Source organism: Eublepharis macularius, chromosome 1 (assembly GCF_028583425.1).
Source record: "Eublepharis macularius isolate TG4126 chromosome 1, MPM_Emac_v1.0, whole genome shotgun sequence".
Classification (NCBI taxonomy): domain Eukaryota; kingdom Metazoa; phylum Chordata; class Lepidosauria; order Squamata; family Eublepharidae; genus Eublepharis; species Eublepharis macularius.
In genome coordinates, this window is record NC_072790.1 from 182,558,908 (window position 1) to 182,577,414 (window position 18,507).

The following is an 18,507-nucleotide window of genomic DNA, read 5'->3' on the forward strand; positions in this document are numbered from 1 at the left end:
TTAGAGAGTGCAAGCACTTCACTTAGGGCTTTTCTGCACCTGGTTTTTCAGTCAGTTCTGGCTCCATACTGCTTTGGTTTACCCCCTGATTTCCACATGTACTTTTGTGCCTTTGGTTTTTGCTTCATTCTGTCCCCTGCCCCCCAGGTTTTTTCCAGTACTTTCAAGACTATTTTTTCCAGAAGCCAATTTTGAATTGCTCTTTTTCTCATGCATAATGATTCTTTCAGATGATAGGACTGTCATCATCATCAAATCATGACAACTCCCCATCCCAACCTGAAGACAAGAAGTTCTGGTTTTGATCTTTTAAAAAAATCCTTACATTGATACAGAAATATAAACAGGCACAAGAAATACCCCCCAGGGTATTCTACTAGGTCAGGATGGAGGGGAGACCGTGAGCTGAAGTCCGTTCCCAGCATGGCTTAGAAGTCGCACTGGGAACAGGTTTCTGCTCAGGGCCCCCTTCCCCTACTCTACCTGGTCGGGATGGAGGGGAGACTGTGAGCTGAAGTCCGTTCCTGGCGCAGCTTGGAAGCTGTGCTGGGAACGGACTTCTGCTCAGAGCCCCATCCTCCTCCTCCTCTACCCAGTCGGGAAGGAGGGGAGACCATGAGCTGAAGTCCGTTCCCAGCATGGCTTGGAAGTCACACTGGGAACGGGCTTCTGCTCAGGGACCCTCCTCCTCCACCGGGTCAGGATGGAGGGGAGACCGTGAGCTGAAGTCCGTTCCCAGCGTGGCTTGGTAGTCATGCTGGGAACGGGCTTCTGCTCAGGGCCCCCTTCCCCTCCTCTACCCGATTGGGATGGAGGGGAGACCGTGAGCTGAAGTCCGTTCCCGGCGCAGCTTGGAAGCCATGCCGGTAACAGGCTTCTGCTCAGAGCCCCCCTCCTCCTCTACCCAGTTGGGATGGGGGGGAGACTTTGAGCTGAAGATCAGCTGTTTGCCGGAAACACCGACAAGCAGCTGATCCTTTGTTTAAATGTCCCTCTCCCTCCTGCTGTACAGCGGCATGGAGAGGGACATTTTCATCCCTTTGCCCCGAAGCTTCCAGAAGCGATTCAAATAGTTTTGGGAATCTTTGATTCGGGGTTTCCAAAACGGTCTGGGCATACTGGGGCCACTTTGGAAAACCCGAGTCTTTGCAAATCGGGTCGGATTCGGGTATTTTCCCCGAATCAGAAACCCAAAGTGCGCATCCCTAGCATCCACCCTTCCAAATAGCCAGCTGCTATTTGGCAACCTTGTATGTATCATGGAGCCCCGCCCCTCTCTTTATCCCTAAGAATGTGCTCCTTTCCCATATTTTTTAAAAAATATTATTTTGCTGTATTGATATAAACCTGCACAAAACCTAAAGAGGTGTGTGTGCTGTGATGCCACTGATGATAATATCACCCTTCCTTGAAAATCCTGATTAATAAGGCATGTAAGGAATAAAAAAACCCGACTCCACAATTGTAAAAATGCAGATGGAGGGCAGACATGCAGAACTGTACCCAAACCAGTTGCAATACTTGGGGATCAACTGCCAAGAAAAGCTTGTAGAGAAGACCTTACATTATTTTTACAGAAACCTTGTAAGATGACCAGTCAGTATAATTAAATTATTCCCAAGCTGTTCTGATAGTATGCAAGATTTGTGTGTCTTGCATTTCAGCAGAACTATCCAACATAAAAGAACTTTCAATGTAGAAAATTAAGTATGAACATTGTATTCAACTCATTATCAACCACAGTGCTCAGAAATTTTTGATCCCTGAAATAAAAGTGAACATGTGTTTAAAAATTCTCTCAAGTATATTAAAATTCTACCTTCAAGAAAAATGAGTAGATATCTTCTACAGTGTTGGAGTAGTTAGCCTTTTCAGCTACAGATGTAAGCGTTACAATAATATTATCCAACTCCTCTTTCTGAAATAATTGAGGCACTTGTCCTGAATCGAGAATACAACTCAAGTCTTCTAAAAATGACTCCTAAAACAAATTATATTTCTTAGTAATCTGCATAGTTAATTCATTTTTCAAATAACTATGAACACTTTGGCTACAATCCAATTCAGAGGTAAACATAATTAAACCAAAGAATTTTAATTGTGGTTACTGACTCTCCCATCCAAAAGATAATATGAGCTAAATAATTAAACGATTCTCCCCCCCCCCACCCACAGGAGCTCCTATTCAAAAGAATGATTCCTACAAAAGGCTATCTGGACTCTTTAGTGCAAAACTGAGTACTGTTAAAAGGCCCAGAGGCAAATACTTTGCAATGCAGTGTGGTTGTTTCTCAGTTGTAAATTGCTGCCCTTTCCTCAAAGCAGTGTTTCAGTTGCAGTTCACTTTGTTGCAGCACTCAATCTGCAATATTTTATTTCTGAGAAAACACTATTTTGCCTCTTCGCTTCACATGAGATTGAGAAAGCTGTATGAGTGTCATGGAGACTAGCTTGACAGCATTTAAGACTGTATTATCTAAGTGCCCCCCTTTCACATGTACTTTTTAAAAAGGATTTATGATTATTTTTTATCTGACTTAAAATTATCATCTTAAATGCCAAATACTCTCTCACTGTACCAATTAAAGCAGCAAAAATCAGCACGTTATCTCCTCACATGCAGCAATGGTTTGTCATGTCATGGATCTTTTTCCTTTTCCTAGTTTTTAAAACTTATTGTTGAAGCTCATACGCAGAGCTGTGGCTCACATTTACCATGAATGTTAAAAAAAAAAATCCTACCTCACTAAATCCAAAGCTTGATCCCTAGGCTAAGCAGAATTTACAGGAGGATGAAACTATCTATCTGTACATTTTTATGCATCCTTCCTTTCAGGAACTCAGGACTCTGTTCTTCTCCATGTTGTCCATAGAAGAGCCCTGCGAGGTATGTAGGATTGCTAAATGCCTGAAGAAAAAACCTAAACCCCTGTCCCTTGAACTGAAAGCAAAGCTACAAGTGACGCATTTCATGTGGTGGGCCCATGCAAGTTTACCTGGGAAGCATAGTTGGAGACTCCTTCCCCTCTCTGTTTCTTTCCTCTATTTTTAAGAACGGATGGTGGAGTAGCAGCAGCGGCAGCCTCAGCAGCTCCTTCTGCCACTGCTCGCCACCTATCAGCTTCAAGCTCCATTCGGAGGTGGGCAGCTGCTGCTCTCTCTCAGGGAGCTGCTCCAGAGAAAGCCGCTGCATCAGCAAAGCTCCAGCCACAGTGACAGCAGAGGAATCTGCTGCTGCTGCTGCTGTTCTAACATGCCCTTCCCCCGTCCCCAAGCCCCCAGAAGAAAAACAGAGAGGGGAAGGAGTCTCCAACTATGCTTCCCAGGTAAACTTGCGGGACCAATCAAGTGCTCTCCATGTGTAATGTGTTACTTGTAGCTTGGCTCTGAGGCTTACCAGCTGATGTTCTATCCCTTCATGCCATGTAAAACTTTTAGTTGCCTACTTCTACACATTAAGCCTCTGTTAAAGGGACCCACACTTGAAACTTGTTTGGCAACTCTAGAGGTAGGTCAAGCTGGAATATTATGACTGGTCCAGGACCATCCAGTGAGCCTCTCTGCTTTGGCATATCAAACATAATTAAATGGACCCAATATCAGAAGATAAAAGGAAGTTAATTAATCCAGGTCAAAGGTGGGCTGGGAAATGTAGAGTCTAATTTTACATTAAAAGACTCTACAAACCATTTGGATCTTTTAATTTTGGGGGAATAGCAATTCTAACTAGTACTGTAATTATCATAGTAGATAAAAAGTTTGATTAAAACAGAGTTGACTAGCTTACTTGAATTATGTCTGAGTCATTGATGAGAAGAACAGTCCTTTTGCCTTCCAGTCCTGCCTGCTTATAGACTTTTTTAAGGTCATCTCTAAAATTTACATGATTGTAATTACGAGAAATAGATAACTTAAAGAGACTACATGAGGATAAGTAACAGGCTAAGGATGCACAAGTTGCTCTCCCAGATCCATCCAGACCAACCTGCAGAAAAAAAAATTAGACTTGCTTTAGACCAATGAAGTAGGATTGACTAAATCTAACTTTTATGAATTATAGGCTTGGATCCAGCAACCCTGCAAGCATATATACAAACAGCAAAGTTAAGGCTGTGTAAAATCTTATGCAATACTTAGAGTTTCCCACCCTATATATTATAGTGCCCAGAAATTGGTTGCACAAATGATTGCATAAGCAAAAACCCGTGAAAGTACAAGTATGACTTAGTGCAAGCAGTTACCACAGTCACTTTCTTGTATTTCTGGTTGTGCAAGAGCTCTAATACTAGCAGAAATTTTGAACTGGATCCAACCCATGCAGCTTGTTTACTCTCTGGAGCTAGATGGAGCATGCATTTCACTCCCATTCTACAGTTACTGTATTGGCTTCCCATCAGTTACCATGCTCAATTCAAGGTCATGACTAGACATGGGCACAAACCAAAAAAAATTTAACAAACCAGCGGTTCATGGTTCAGTGCTGTTGTGGGCTCTGATTCCTCAGAGGATGAAGACCTCATGGAGGATGACGGAGGAGAGAGTGTTCCCAGCTCCTCCAGAGTCAGCCACATGGAGGATCAGCAGGAACCCTTGCCAGAGCAGGCTGAGGAATCCAGGGTAAAGTCAGAGACAGAAGCTGTTCCCTTACCTGCACCAGCAGCTGAGACCAGGGCAACATCCCCACCAAGCTCCCCTGAACCTGAGAGGCAGCGTAGGGTGCGGCAGCGTCTTTTTGCTCAGGGAAAGAAGATGGAGTGCGAGGCTTCAGGCACTCGAACTGCGGCGTGGTGACCTTGAGTCCTAGCAGGATGCAGCACTGCCTTGGAGGTGATTGGTCTTAAGCCAGGACGCTCTTCTCTCATTGCAGAAGCACCTGTGCAAAGACCCGCCTGGTTCTACCGCGACCAAGCTCTGCTCTCTCTCTGCTCTTTTGTCTCTGACCTTTTGGATTTGGCTCCCTGGACTATGCTCCCTGCTTGTTCCCCACTTGGCTTAGTTGAACTCTGGACTTCAGTGAAGCTTGTGTTGGATTCCCTGCCTGCATTCCAGCACAGGTGCCGATGACGATCCTGAGATCGTTAACCGCAACGAACATTTTCCGTTGCTGAACCGGTTTGTGGTTTGTGGTTCGTTGGGTACAGAATGGCCCCCGTGGCACTTAGAGAGCCCATATTCCCGGGAAGTCTTTTGCAGGCTCTCCTACAGCCATCACCCAAGTTTGGACAAGATTGCAAAAGGGATCTTGGAGTTACACCCTCTCCAATCCAAGACCCCCAGGAAACTCCCACTTGATACAATTAGAGCCACCAGTTGACGTTGCCAGTGTACAGAAGGTGGGTGCTGACGGCAGCCGCCGGGCCTGGCAGGCATGGAGAGGTGGCAGTGAGCCGCCTCCCCTCAGGGGGCGGGGGATCTGGCCACTCACTGGCAGTACCCTCCATGTGCCCACCCATCAGGCCAAAAAGGAGCATGCTGGTATTCCCAGCAAGGGCAGGAATGTGGGTATTGCCGGTGGCCGCCGGGCCTGGTGGGCTCGGGGAGGTGGTGGCAAGCCTCCTCCCCTCAGGAGGCGGGGGATCTGGCCGCTCACCAGCAGCACCCCCCATGTGCCTGCCCACCAGGCCAAAAAAGGAGCGCGATGGTATTCCCAGTGAGGGCAGGAAGGTGTGTACCGGTGGCGGCAGCTGGGTATGGTGGGCATGGGGAGGAAGCGGTGAGCCACCTCCCCTCAGGGGGCGGGGGGCTTGCTGGCAGCACCCCCCCATGTGCCCGCTCGCCAGGCCAAAAAGGAGCGCACTGGCATTCCCAGCGAGGGCAGGAATGTGGGTACTACCGGCAGCCACAGGGCCTGGCGGGCACAGGGAGGCAGTGGCAAGCCGCCTCCCCTCAGGGGGCAGGGGGTCTGGCCGCTCGCAGGCCGCACCCCCCATGTGCCCACCCACCAGGCCAAAAAGGAGTGCACTGGTATTCCCGGCATCGGTGGGAGAGGACATGACATTCGGACAGGGGCCTGATCCCCCAGCAACTGCAGGTCCTCACCTCGGGGTCCCACTAAGGAGAATTTTGACAGCAGCCAACAGTAACCACCTTCCTGCCTTGCCAGAAAGGATGGGAGGGAGAGGACATGTCATCATGAGGAGGGGGAGGGGGAAGATCCCCCAGCATCCACTGGTCCTCACCCGAGGGTCCCACTGAGGAACAGTGCTGCGGCAGCAGCCAACAGTACACACCTACTTGCCTTGCCAGAAAGGATGGGAGGGAGAGGACCTGTCATGTGGGGGGTAAGTGGGAAGATCCCCCCCCAACCTCCAGGCCAAAGAGGAGCGCATTGGTATTCCCGAGTGGGTGGGAGAGGACATGTCATCATGAGGAGGGGGAGGGGGAAGATCCCCCAGCATCCACAGGTCCTCACCCGAGGGTACCACTGAGGAACAGTGCAGCGGCGGCAGCCAACAGTACACACCTCCCTGCCTTGCCGGAAAGGATGGGAGGGAACCTGTCATGTGGGGGGTAAGTGGAAGATCCCCCCCCAACCTCCCAGCCAAAGAGGAGCACGCTTGTATTTCCGGTGCGGAGGAGCCGGGAATCTCTATCTGTCTCTACATACAGTTCTCCAACCATATACCATTCTCTAATTGTTAACGTTAATTCTCTAATGTTTGTGCATACGTTCTAGTGTCTTTTTCATTATACTGATACATTCTATACTGTTTGTCTCTTTCTCTGTTTTTGATTTTCAGTCCTTTTCTCCATGGATATGGTGTGTTCTGTTCGATTCTATATCTCCTTGATGCATTCACATTCTATTTCTACTTCTAGAACAGTTGATATCTGTGTGCCCCTTTCTATCTGTTTCTCTGTTTCTCCCTCTCACTGTCTATTTGCAATTTTCTATCTCTCTCTGTCTTTTCCTATGTGATTCCGCCACTATTTATCTGAATCTATCTCTTTCTACGTATATATCTGTCCTTTATTATTTCTTTCCATCTCTAGCTGTCTTTTTTTCTCTTTCTATAACTATATTGTTTTCTATATTCTTTTCTCTATCATCATCCATATGTTGGCTTATGTGTCCATCTTTTTCCAATGGTTTTGTTTTTGTTTTTCAATACATCTTTCTATCTGTCTTGTCTTGTTCGGTCCGACATGAGGAGGGGGAGGGGGAAGATCCCCAAGAAGCTGCGGGTCCTCACCCGAGGGTCCCACTGAGGAGTAATATGGTGGCAGCCGACAGTACCCACCTTCCTGCCTTGACGGAAAGGACAGGAGTTGCAGGACAGATTCCCACCCAGCTGAAAGGGGTCCTGTCAGTCCCGTTGACAGGGGAGCTGCCACGTTGTCAACCGACTGTATCCCTATACAATACAATTGGCTGCGTGATCGCAACCGAGCTGTGTAACCAAGGAGGGAGCAGTAGCAGGGTAGTCCCTCGTGAAGCAGGGGCTGACCTGATCCACCATCCTGCCTTTGTGGAAAGTTGGGGATGGGCAGGACAGGAGACATTGTTTGGACGGGTCAGAGTGGTTCCTGAGAGGGGGAAACAGAAACGTGACAGCAGCAGCAGCAGCTGACATCAGCCACTTTCCTGCCTTTGCGAGAAGGACATGAGTCGAGTGACCCATTCCCCCCTGCTCAGAGGCCTCAGCGTTTGCGATGGATGGGGGCACTGTGTGGCTAAACTCTATGTGAAACAGTTGCTAAGCTGCTGCGCAAGCACCCAAAGGAGGCAGCCATCAGCATCACCCACCTTCCTGCCTTGCTGGAAAGGATGGGAGGGAGAGGACCTGTCATGTGGGGGGTAAGTAGGAAAATCCCCCGCAACCGCCAGGCCAAAGAGGAGCACACTGATATTCCCGGCGTGGGAGGGAGAGGACGTGTCATTCGGACCGGGGGCTTGATCCCCCAGCCACCATGGGTCCTCAAAGGAGGATGCCTCCAGCATCACCCACTTTCCTGCCTTTGCAGAAAGGAGGTGTCTTGATGATCTGGCTGTGCCAGGAAGACCTATCAAGGTCTCAGAAGCCTGTTTGCAGTGGGACTGGACCTGGCTAAACCTGACCCAAACATGCCAGCCCTCATTCGAGATACCCACAGGACTTGATGGGCAAGGGTGCGTGGTGATGGCATGGAGAACCAAGGTGTGAAATGTTTTAGTAGCCTGTGGAAGCCCACACACTCCACGATGGATAGGGGCAAACCATGTAGGGCAATCGTCTCTGCCAAGACATGAAGGCCCACCTCCTGAGCCATCAGCCTCGAGGTTCTAAGCGGCACTGTCCCAGACCATGAGGGGACAACCTCCGCTAGCGCGGCCTGCCAGAGCGCTCTGCTCTCACCAGCATCACCCTTAGGGCAAAGTGACCCTCCCACTGACCCCCACTCAGAAGAGCTGGTGGCCCCCTTTCTCCCCCCAATGGATGTTTCACTGGATGAGGAGGGAGACAGGCTTGGGTGGTGCCTCTTCAGGTGCCAAGTCAGGTCTGTCGAAGACAGGTGCTTTGGGTTTTTGCCCCTATGCACCAGGACATCACTGGCATGGCACCGCACCACACGGGGGTCATCAGGAAGGGCACAAAAGTGCCTCCATACGGAGGCGTTGAAACATTGACCGCTAACTGTCCCAGGGGAAGGAGGACGAATGGTTACAGGCTGCACTGCGGGGCTGGACATGGATGATGGGGTGAGGGGTGAACTGCAGGCAGGGACACCACCAAGAGTTTGGGATGGGGACGGGAGGGATCTTTCATAACACACATACCATTCCTTCAGGGATCCATCACCTGCCCACCCCTCCTCCGAATGTTGAGATTCTCTCCCCCCTGCGCAAAGACCTCTTTGGCCTCCTCCACAGCCCACACAGGTGAATTGGGGGGAGTAGGAGGACTCTCTGTGGCCCCCAAGCCACACCCAATACTACATGAAGGCCTTTTATTTCAATAGACAGAGTGACTATTAGAGCTTTATCTTGGCGATAGTCCTTTACTGAAGGGCACAGTGGCATAAACATTTGATCTGCCGTTGTTTAAAAATATTACTTTTTTTCCAGAGGACAGGACCGACAACCTAGTGAGGCTTGCAAACTGATGAGGTCATCACAGAGTCAATATAAAATTGGACCAGAATCAGGAACAAAAAAGGCCAAAAAACTAAATAGTTGGATTTTTGTTACTATGCATAATAATGGTTGGTAGAGTCCTGAGTGGTCCCTATACCCAAGGGTTAGATTAATAGATGAGGTACTGAAAGGGCAATGATCTTAGTAACAAACAGAGTGACAAGGCTTGGTACCAGTGTGGTAATGTGAATTTCTCCCTAGGTTGAAGTGGAGTCATAGATTGAGCAATAGGTAGTTCCTCCTGAGATGCATCCTGCAAGGAGCATCCTGCAAGAAGTCATTATTCTGCTTTTTGTAGAGAGATCTAATGAGCTGTATATCCAGTGACTGATCTTCCACTGAGCCAGTGAGAAATGGGAACGAGACCCCTCAAAATATTCAAAATTGGAGCTGGTAGTTTCATGATATCCAGGGCTACTATCAGCATCATTATGGTGATCAGTGGGATGGATCTTGATTTTGCAGTCTTAAGACTCATGCTTCTGTTTCTGTCTCTGATGCTTGGGCTCTAAAAGGGATTGAGGTCAAAATTTCTGTTTTGAGGCTTCATTGACTCCATCAACAGTATCCATTGGTCTGGAGCAAAAGTTAGGGATACTGATATTTGTTGATGAAATCATAACTTCATTATAGACTTACTGGGAGTTTTGGAGCAGAAGACAGGATGAAAGATGCAGATTGGCTTGTTTTGTTATTTTGCTGCAATGGATACAAGATTTAACATTGAGACCCTCTCTGAAGTAGAAAAGATATTTTTTGAAGATGTATAGTTGTGAGTATGGGAACATGATTCTATGTGATCTATTACCAAGCATACCAAAATGGCTCCCTGTGTCAGAATCTGAAGTGAGATCTTTGGTGGAATCTTTGCCAAGAGGTAAATCGAAAGGAGAGGATCTGATTTTAGCGGAATGTTTTAAAACACATATTGATTGGTGGGTCCCTCTGTTGACAAAGTTTTTTTGCCAGATTAATGATATGGGTAGACTCCCTAAAGGTTGGAATACAAGTATTGTGGTTCCAATTTATAAGAAAGGTGATAGGAAAGACCCTCATAATTTTAGGCCGATTAGCTTATTGTCCATTGCTTTATAGCATATATTTGAAAAATAAATTAAAGGACTGTGTTAGTGAGAAGAACTTAATTCATCCCCTGCAGATAGGGTTTTTAAAAAGACACTCTACAACTGAACATTGTCAAACATTATATTCGTTGGCTATGGATGCAATTAGGGGCCCAATGAAAGTGCTATATGTGGCCTTTATAGACCTGGCCTCAGCTTTCGATTCTCTTGACAGGGACAGATTATGGAAGAAACTGATAATATTGATCCCAGGTTAGTCTATTTGATGTCAACTGCATAGTAACACTATTGTTAAGGTTAAAGTTGGAAAGGAATGTGTCTTAACCGATGATATACCAGTACAGAAGGGGGTAAAGCAAGGTTGTATTTTGGCTCCTACCCTGTTTAATTTGTATATTAAAGACATAGTCTATAGTTGTGAAGGCATGGAATTTATGCGCCCGGCAATGGACCAAACTAAGGTACCAATAATGTTATATGTAGATGACATGGTTTTATTGTCAGTGACCAAAATCGGCCTGAGAAGGCTATTGGATAGGGTGGGTCAGTATGGTGAAGAAGAAGGCCTCCGTATGAATTATGCTAAGTCCAAGGTACTAGTTTTCAGGAAACATCTTAGGAAGTCAGTTTGGAGAATTTTAGGTGTACAGATCGAACAGTGTAGTACATATAAATACTTAGGGATAACGTTTTCAGAAACTCTTTCATGGCGGCCTCATTTAATAAATTAAAGTCTTCTTCTATGAAGACTGTGGGAGGCGATAGTGAATTTTTTCTTTTCCAAGGGAGGTGGTATGGTTGATCCTGTTATCAAGCTGTTTGAGAGTACGGTGATTCCCAGTTTGTTTTATGGGATTGAAATATGGGCCTGGGAAGAGACTATCCTGGATTTACTGGGAACAATTCAAAATTACTTTATGAGATGGATCCTTGTGTTGCCAAAGGGTTCTCCTGTTGCATTAATGAAGGCTGAGCTTGATATTCCATCTCTAAAAGCTAGGGCAAATTTTAGAGTTCTATCTTATTGGAAGAAAAATTTAGAGTGTCCTCAGGATTCGTTAGGAGGCCAAAGTTTCTGTTCTCTTTTGAATTATGTTAATACCTATAAGGAATATTTGGGTTTTATACAGTCCAAGTACATAATCCCAAATGACCTGATCAGAACTAATAAATCAGGTCATGAGTTGAGGGACTGGGTCTTTAAAATGGACAGGAATATAGATAGACATGCAATTGTTCAATCTAAAGTGGCCCCTTTTTTCAATTTTTTTAAAAAAGATCATACTATGTCACCATACCTTAGGACCTTAACAACAATGAAATTAAGGATAGCCTTTACCAGCTTAAGATTTGAAGCTATGCCCTCTGTGGTACATACGGGCCACTTTTTAAGTGTTCCTGCCACTTCACAGAACACTTCACAGAATCACAGAGTTGGAAGGGGCCATACAGACCTTCTAGTCCAACCCCCTGCCCAATGCAGGATGAGCCTAAAGCATGCTTGACAAATATTCATCCAGCCTCTTCTTGAAAACTGCCAGTGAAGGGGAACTCACTACCTCCCTAGGCAGCTGATTCCACCTTTGAACTACTCTGACCATGAAAAAGTTTTCCTAATATCCAACTGGTACTTTTCTGCATGTAATTTAAGCCCATTGCTTTGGGCCCTATCCTCTGCTGCCAACTGGAACAGCTCCTTGCCCTCCTCCAAATGACAGCCTTTCAAATATTTAAAGAGAGCAATCATGTCCCCCCTCAATCTCCTCTAAACTAAGAGTCAGTCTCCAGACCCCTGATCATCATCACTCTCTTCTGCACCCTCTTGATTTTGTCCACATCCTTTTTGAAATGGGGCCTCCAGAACTGTACACAGTACTCCAGGTGTGGTCTGACCAGGGCAGTATAGAGAGGGACTTTGACCTCCTATGATTTCGATGAAATGGCCCTTTTGATACAACCCAAGACTGAGTTTGCCTTTTTTGCCACCGCATCACACTGACTGCTCATATTTACAGTCCACTCTTACCCCACTATCTCTTTCACATACACTACTACCCAGAAGTGTATCCCCCATCCAGTATTTGTGCTTCACATTTTTGTGACCCAGATGTACTACTGTGCACTTATCTATGTTGAACTGTATCCTGTTCACAACTGCCCACTTCTCCAGAGTATTCAGGTCTTGTTGAATTTTAACTCTATCTTCTTGGGTGTTTGCCACTCCTCCCAATTTGGTATCATCAGCAAATAAGTAGCCCATTTACCCCTTCATCCAGATCATTGACAAAAATATTGAAAAGTACTGGGCCCAAAACAGAGCCCTGCGGCACCCCACTGGACACCTCCCTCCAATCTGATGAAATGCCACTGACCACCACTCTTTGGGTGCGGTCCTCTAACCAGTTCCTGATTCACCGAACTGTCCTATAGTCCAGTCCGCAGTCTTCCAGTTTACCCATTAGAATGTCATGGAGAACCTTATCAAAAGCTTTACTGAAATCCAGGTAAATCACATCGACAGAGTTCGCACAATCCAGTAAGCTCATCACTCAATCAAAGAAGGAAACCAGGTTGGTTTGACAAGATCTGTTGGGGACAAAACCATGTTGACTTCACTGGATCACTAAGCAGTCCTTCAGATGCTTACAGATCGATCCCTTTAAAATCTGCTCTAATATCTGCTCAGCAACAGAAGTCAAACTGACCGGCCTGTATTTTCCCGGATCATCCTTTTCCTATCCAGAAGTGATATCCATGTAAGAAAATTTTTCCCCCTCGCAAAGTTGCCCCCTTTCACTCATTGAGGCTATATACGTATTGAGAATAGCTCCATGGGTACTATACACATGCTTAATCTCAACATGTTTAGGTATGTTAAAGTCGTTTGTTAACAGCTGTGTATGAAACAGCCTTTAAAGATAATACAGTAGGCAACAAAGAATGACACTCTTAAAGCAAGATATACTGAATCTATAAATGAACAGGGCTAGTGCCACAACGCCATCTTCTCTGTGTACTGTGGCTATCAACTTCTATTTCTATATAGCCACTCCTCTTCAAAGTAGCACGATTACAAACTGGTATTCTAGGAAACTCTAACACAGGCAATTTAGCAATTTGTTTGTGTGGTATGGGAGAAGGAGACAATTTGATTCATTATATCCTGAGATGTCGTCTCCTTTTGGATCCCAGAACCAAATTTATTTCTAATATTTTGTGGGAAGGGGTTTCAGATATAGGAAAAGTAATTTTTTAGCTGATGAGGACCTTTATATTACTAATAGAGTTGTTTTGTATGCATTAGCGGCAAGAAGGATTAGATTGAAATGTATGGAATAACAATACAATTTTGTTTTGAATATGTTTTGATTGATTTCTTTCAACAAGATAGTGATTTAGATTAGATATCATCATCATTAAGGAGGTTTTTTTCCTGATCTGGCAGATCATAGAAATTTTGTTTTCTAAGCCTTAAACCATATATACATTCAGATAATATGAGATTAAGAGATCAGAGTATTGACTAGAGTTATCAATGGCAGAATATCTGCTGAATGATGATTCCCCTCCCCACCAGACCTTCAACCCCATGTTCCCCTGAACTCCTGTCTGTACAGTGCCAGGGTCTTGAATTAAAAATATAAATTTGATCTCTAAATCAGGGTCCCTGAGAAAAGTGGCAAGTGTCTCCAGGCATTCCTTGATGGGAGCAGCCCAACTGCCATGCCAATTAAGCCTCATTCAGAGTCCCAGAGCCCCTCCAGATCTGGAATAACTTCATCACATATCTTTTGCAGGACAATAACTAAAAACCTCTGACCATCTCAGAGACTCCCAGCTCCTAGCCCAATGCAATAAAGGACTTCTTAAGTGCCTGTTTGCCGTAAAGGCAATGCATAACCTTCTCATCTAGCAAGGCAGAGATCTTTCCTCTGTTTGGACACTAATGTAAACATGCAAGTTCCAGTCCCTTGTGGGATTCCAATAAAATTGGATCCTAATTTCCCACTCTGATTTGGGCCACTCATGGTGTCCACTCATTGACAAACACTGAGCTTAGATGCAAAGAAACCCAGCTTCTGAGCCTCCCCAAATTTGTAACCAGTTATCCTTTCAAACCTGCTTTCTCAGTTCATGTAATTGGCTCCACTGGATGCTTTCATCCCTGGATCTACTTCTTGTTGCTCTCCCAGACTGGACCCTCAGCCATTTTCTCCCTCCCCCCACAACTTGCTCCTGCACAGAAACCTATTTGGGAAACTGGCCCATCACAAAACTGGTGAAAATGGAAAGTTTGGAGCTGTCAGTGAACTTACTTCCTCCTTGAGCGCAAGTAACTTAAATCTTTGTTTTATGAAACCAAATGGAAATACCTTGAGGAAATATCTTGATTTAAAACAAATGTTGATTTTGAACTTAAATAACCTCCATTTGGATGTAACACATTATAATCTGTGAGTAAAAATGTAACAAGCATGTTTCCTTACCATTGTCATGTGACCACCTTGTCGAAAAATTCTAGCAGCCCGTGTTATATGCTGTATGACTTCTTTAAAAAGCACTATGGAAGTACTCTAAAGAAATAAGGTGTAAAAATTTCAAATACTATCTTCCAATGCTAAAAAAACATGGTAAATGGATAGAAATACTATAGCTTGCAAATTGATCTTGAAATTAGCTTGGCAGGAGGTGGTGCCCCTGGTACCACACGTGCACGTGCAAAGTGCACACATGCTCCCAGGGCGATAAGAGATATCAGGTTGGATCCAAACTAAATTGACAATTTCATCTGAATACACCTTCCTGCTGTAGAACCCCGCTCCCTCATAACATTCCTCCGTGTCCCTGATACCCCAGGAATAGCACTTCACAGAAATCAGTGGGTTGCATTGGGAGGGGGAAGGCAAGAAATTTCCATTATGCCACTGGAAAATTCAGTCTGGATCCAACCCTAAATCTACCCAGGTAGTGATTTTAAACGTATATTCAAGGTATGTAATGGTATGGTTGAAGAGAGACAGAAAAAACCCTGTTTATTAAGAATGTTATTTAAACAATTACTAAAATGTTGGCTAGCACCAAGAAGCATGCTTCTTCTCTTGCACCTGGCATACAAATGAGAGTCAGGAGTGAGAGTCAGGTGTTCCTGGGAGAGTGGACTGCTTGTCTTATGCCTGGCTAAAGTGCTACAGGCTGGGCTGAGTGGATCCTCACTCTGGTTTGCTATACCCCTATTTGAAGAAGTCTGGCTCTAGGGACCTCTACACACAGTTTATCAGCTTGTAATAAAAAAGGAAGAAATTTTTGGCCAAGAAGACAATAAGGGAAAGAGATGGAGCTCACGGGTGAACTAAGTCTTGTCAGGTCATTCTACTCCTAGGAAAAGGAATTATGTATCACTGTGGGCCTTCTTCCTCCCAGCTGCCTCACCACCCATTGCTATGCACCCAAAAAGCATACCAAGAGTAGGACATCTTTTCATGGCCCCATCCACTTGGAGTTTCAGCTCCATTTCACATCTGCAGTTTACCTCCTTTCTTTCAGTCTGGGTACATCAGCTGGCACTTCAGTCTCAGTGCCAGATTTAATCACAAACTGCAGGGATGTGTGAGGACTGAAGGAGGGAGGCATTACCAGGCACATTGTACCATGGCTTTGCTGGACAGAGCCCCTGACCACAAAAAGGTGGTTGAAGCACACTAAAATTTAACAAGGCATTTTGGTAATTTATGGTGATCTGCAGCAGCAGTGTGACCTACCACCCAGAAATCTCACATAGGATGACCTTTTTAGACAGAACACTGGATTTATGGGTTGCTTCAGCTTCCAGTAGTTTGATGGTGGACTCAGGCAACCTGAGGCTCCCTCTTTCCAACACCTCTTGGAAATCACTTGCGGATTTTAGTAAAACAACAGGTGGGGGAAGTCTCCTTGTTTACGTCCAAAGTTTTCTTTTAAGAGCTTTGGGGATACAAGCTCAAACCTGCCCATAGCAAAGAAGACAAGGGTAGCCACACCCTAGGACAGTGATGGCGAACCTTTTTGAGCCCGAGTGCCCAAACTGCAACACAAAACCAACTTATTTATTTCAAAGTGCCAGCACTGCAATTAAACCTGAATACTGAGGTGTTAGTTAAGAAAAAACAACTCATACAGTTGTCCCAACTAATTAACATTCTCTTTCTCTCTCTCACTCATTCAGGAGCCACAAATGAAAGTAAAGCAAGTTAAACCAAAGCAGTTTGCCCTTCTTTAGACCAGCAGCCCTGCTTGCAAGCACTCTCTCTCTCTCTCTCTCACTCGCTCAAGAGCCACGAATGAAAGTAAAGCAAGTTAAATCAAAGCAGCTTACTCTTCTTTAGAAAACCAGCCCCAGCAGCCTCGCTGCTGCCTCCACTTCCTGCTGCTAAAGAGATGGACAGCATGGAGGTAGCCTTGAGGAAAAGGAATCACATGGGCAGGGCCAAAACCCATGTGATCTCTGCTCAGAGCTACTGGAATGCTGTTGCAGGCATTCCCCCTCCAAATGAGCCCTGGACCTAGCGATCGGCGACTTGGCTCGCGTGCCCACAGAGAGGGCTCTGCATGCCAGCTGTGGCACGCATGCCATAGGTTCGCCATCGCTGCCCTAGGATTACTGATTTTGGTGGGAGCAGTAGCACCTGAAGGGGAGCAGAAAAGTTGGAAATGGGGAAGGAGTTGTGATTCTATCTCTGTTAATTACTCTGGGGTCCCTAGAACTGGAAATCACATATAATATTTTGGAAGATATTGCAACTAAAATGTGGGATTGTTTTGTGGCTAAGAGTTTGGCCCTTTGTTCTCCCTATTCCCCACCACAATCTATGACCCCACTGTAGGCACTACATATTCAAAATATGCATTTGTACATGGAAATGGTATAGCCAGGGCTTTTTTGGAAGGGGAATGCTCCATAATGGTGTTTCGGCAGCTCTAGAATCTGCCCACGTATTTCCCTCCTCCTTTGGCCCCACAGGCTCTGCAGAGGAGGTTAAGCTGCTTTGAGTTCATTCTGCTTTCTTTTCATTCCTCTGTGAGTGAGAGTGAGAGTGAGAGTGAGAGTGAGAGTGAGAGTGAGAGTGAGAGTGAGTGTGAGTGAGTGAGAGAGAGAGAGAGAGAGAGAGAGAGAGAGAGCAAGTGAGCTGGGGCCCAGCACGGACTCTGCAGTAGATGTTTAGCTGCTTTGAGTTCATTCTGCTTTTTTTTCATTCCTTGGTGAGTGAGCAAGAAAGCGAGCGAGCTGGGGCCCTCTGCATAGGAGGGTTAAGCTGCTTTGAGGTCATTCTGCTTTCATTTCATTCAGGGGTTTCTGTGTATGTGTGTGCTGCTTTGAGTTCATTCTGTTTTATTTTTATTGGGGGAGTGGGTGGGTGGGGCTGTGTATGTGTGCTGCTTTGAGTTCATTCTGCTTTCTTTTCATTCCTCTGTGTGTGTGTGTGTGTGTGTGTGTGTGTGAGAGAGAGAGAGAGAGAGAGAGAGAGAGAGAGAGAGAGAAGAGAGAGTGCAAGCAGAGCTGAGGGGGCTGGCCCTCCAGAGGAGGCTAAGCAGCTTTGAGTTCATTTGCTTTATTTTCATCCGTGACTCGTGAGTGAGAGAGAGAGAGTGAGTGAGTGAGTGAATGCAAGCCGGGCTGCTGAGGCTGGCTTTCCAAAGGAGGGTAAGCTGCTTTGAGTTCATTTGCTTTATTTTCATACGTGACTTGTGAGTGAGAGAGAGTGAGTGAGCGCAAGCTGGGCTGCTGGGGCTGGCCCTCCAGAGGAGACTAAGCTTCTTTGAGTTCATTCTGCTTTCTTTTCATTCCTCTCTGAGAGAGAGAGAGAGAGAGAGAGAGAGAGAGAGAGAGAGAGAGAGAGAGCAAGCAGAGCTTTGGGGCCGGCTCTCTAGAGGAAGCTAAGCTGCTTTGAGTTCATTCTGCTTTCTTTTAATTCTTTTCTGAATGAGAGAGAGAGAGAGAGAGTGCAAGCAGAGCTGCTAGGGCCAGCTCTGCAGAGGAGGTTAAGCTACTTTGAGTTCATTCTGCTTTCATTTCATTCAGGGGTTTCTGTGTATGTATGTGCTGCTTTGATTTCATTCTGTTTTATTTTCATTGGAGGAGTGGGTGGGTGGGGCTGTGTGTGTATGTGTGCTGTTTTGAGTTCATTCTGCTTTCTTTTCGGGGGGGCTGTGTGTGTGCTGTTTTCAGTTCATTCTGCTTTCATTTCATTCAGGGGGTTCTGTGTATGTGTGCTGCTTTGAGTTCATTCTGCTTTCTTTTCATGGGGGTGGGAGCTTTGTGTGTGTGTGTGC

General features: G+C 45.8%; 1 protein-coding gene across 1 annotated transcript in view; it reads right to left on the reverse strand.

Moving 5' to 3' along the window:
- The window catches only part of DNAH14 (dynein axonemal heavy chain 14), a 447,800-nt gene that overhangs the window by 121,465 nt on the left and 307,828 nt on the right, over nt 1-18,507 (reverse strand). Inside the window, exons 50-52 of the mRNA XM_054972406.1 lie at nt 14,688-14,774; nt 3,788-3,985; nt 1,820-1,981 (exon numbers count right to left, since the gene is read on the reverse strand). Coding sequence (XP_054828381.1) covers nt 1,820-1,981; nt 3,788-3,985; nt 14,688-14,774 — 447 coding nt within the window. The remainder of the gene's footprint in view (nt 1-1,819; nt 1,982-3,787; nt 3,986-14,687; nt 14,775-18,507) is intronic.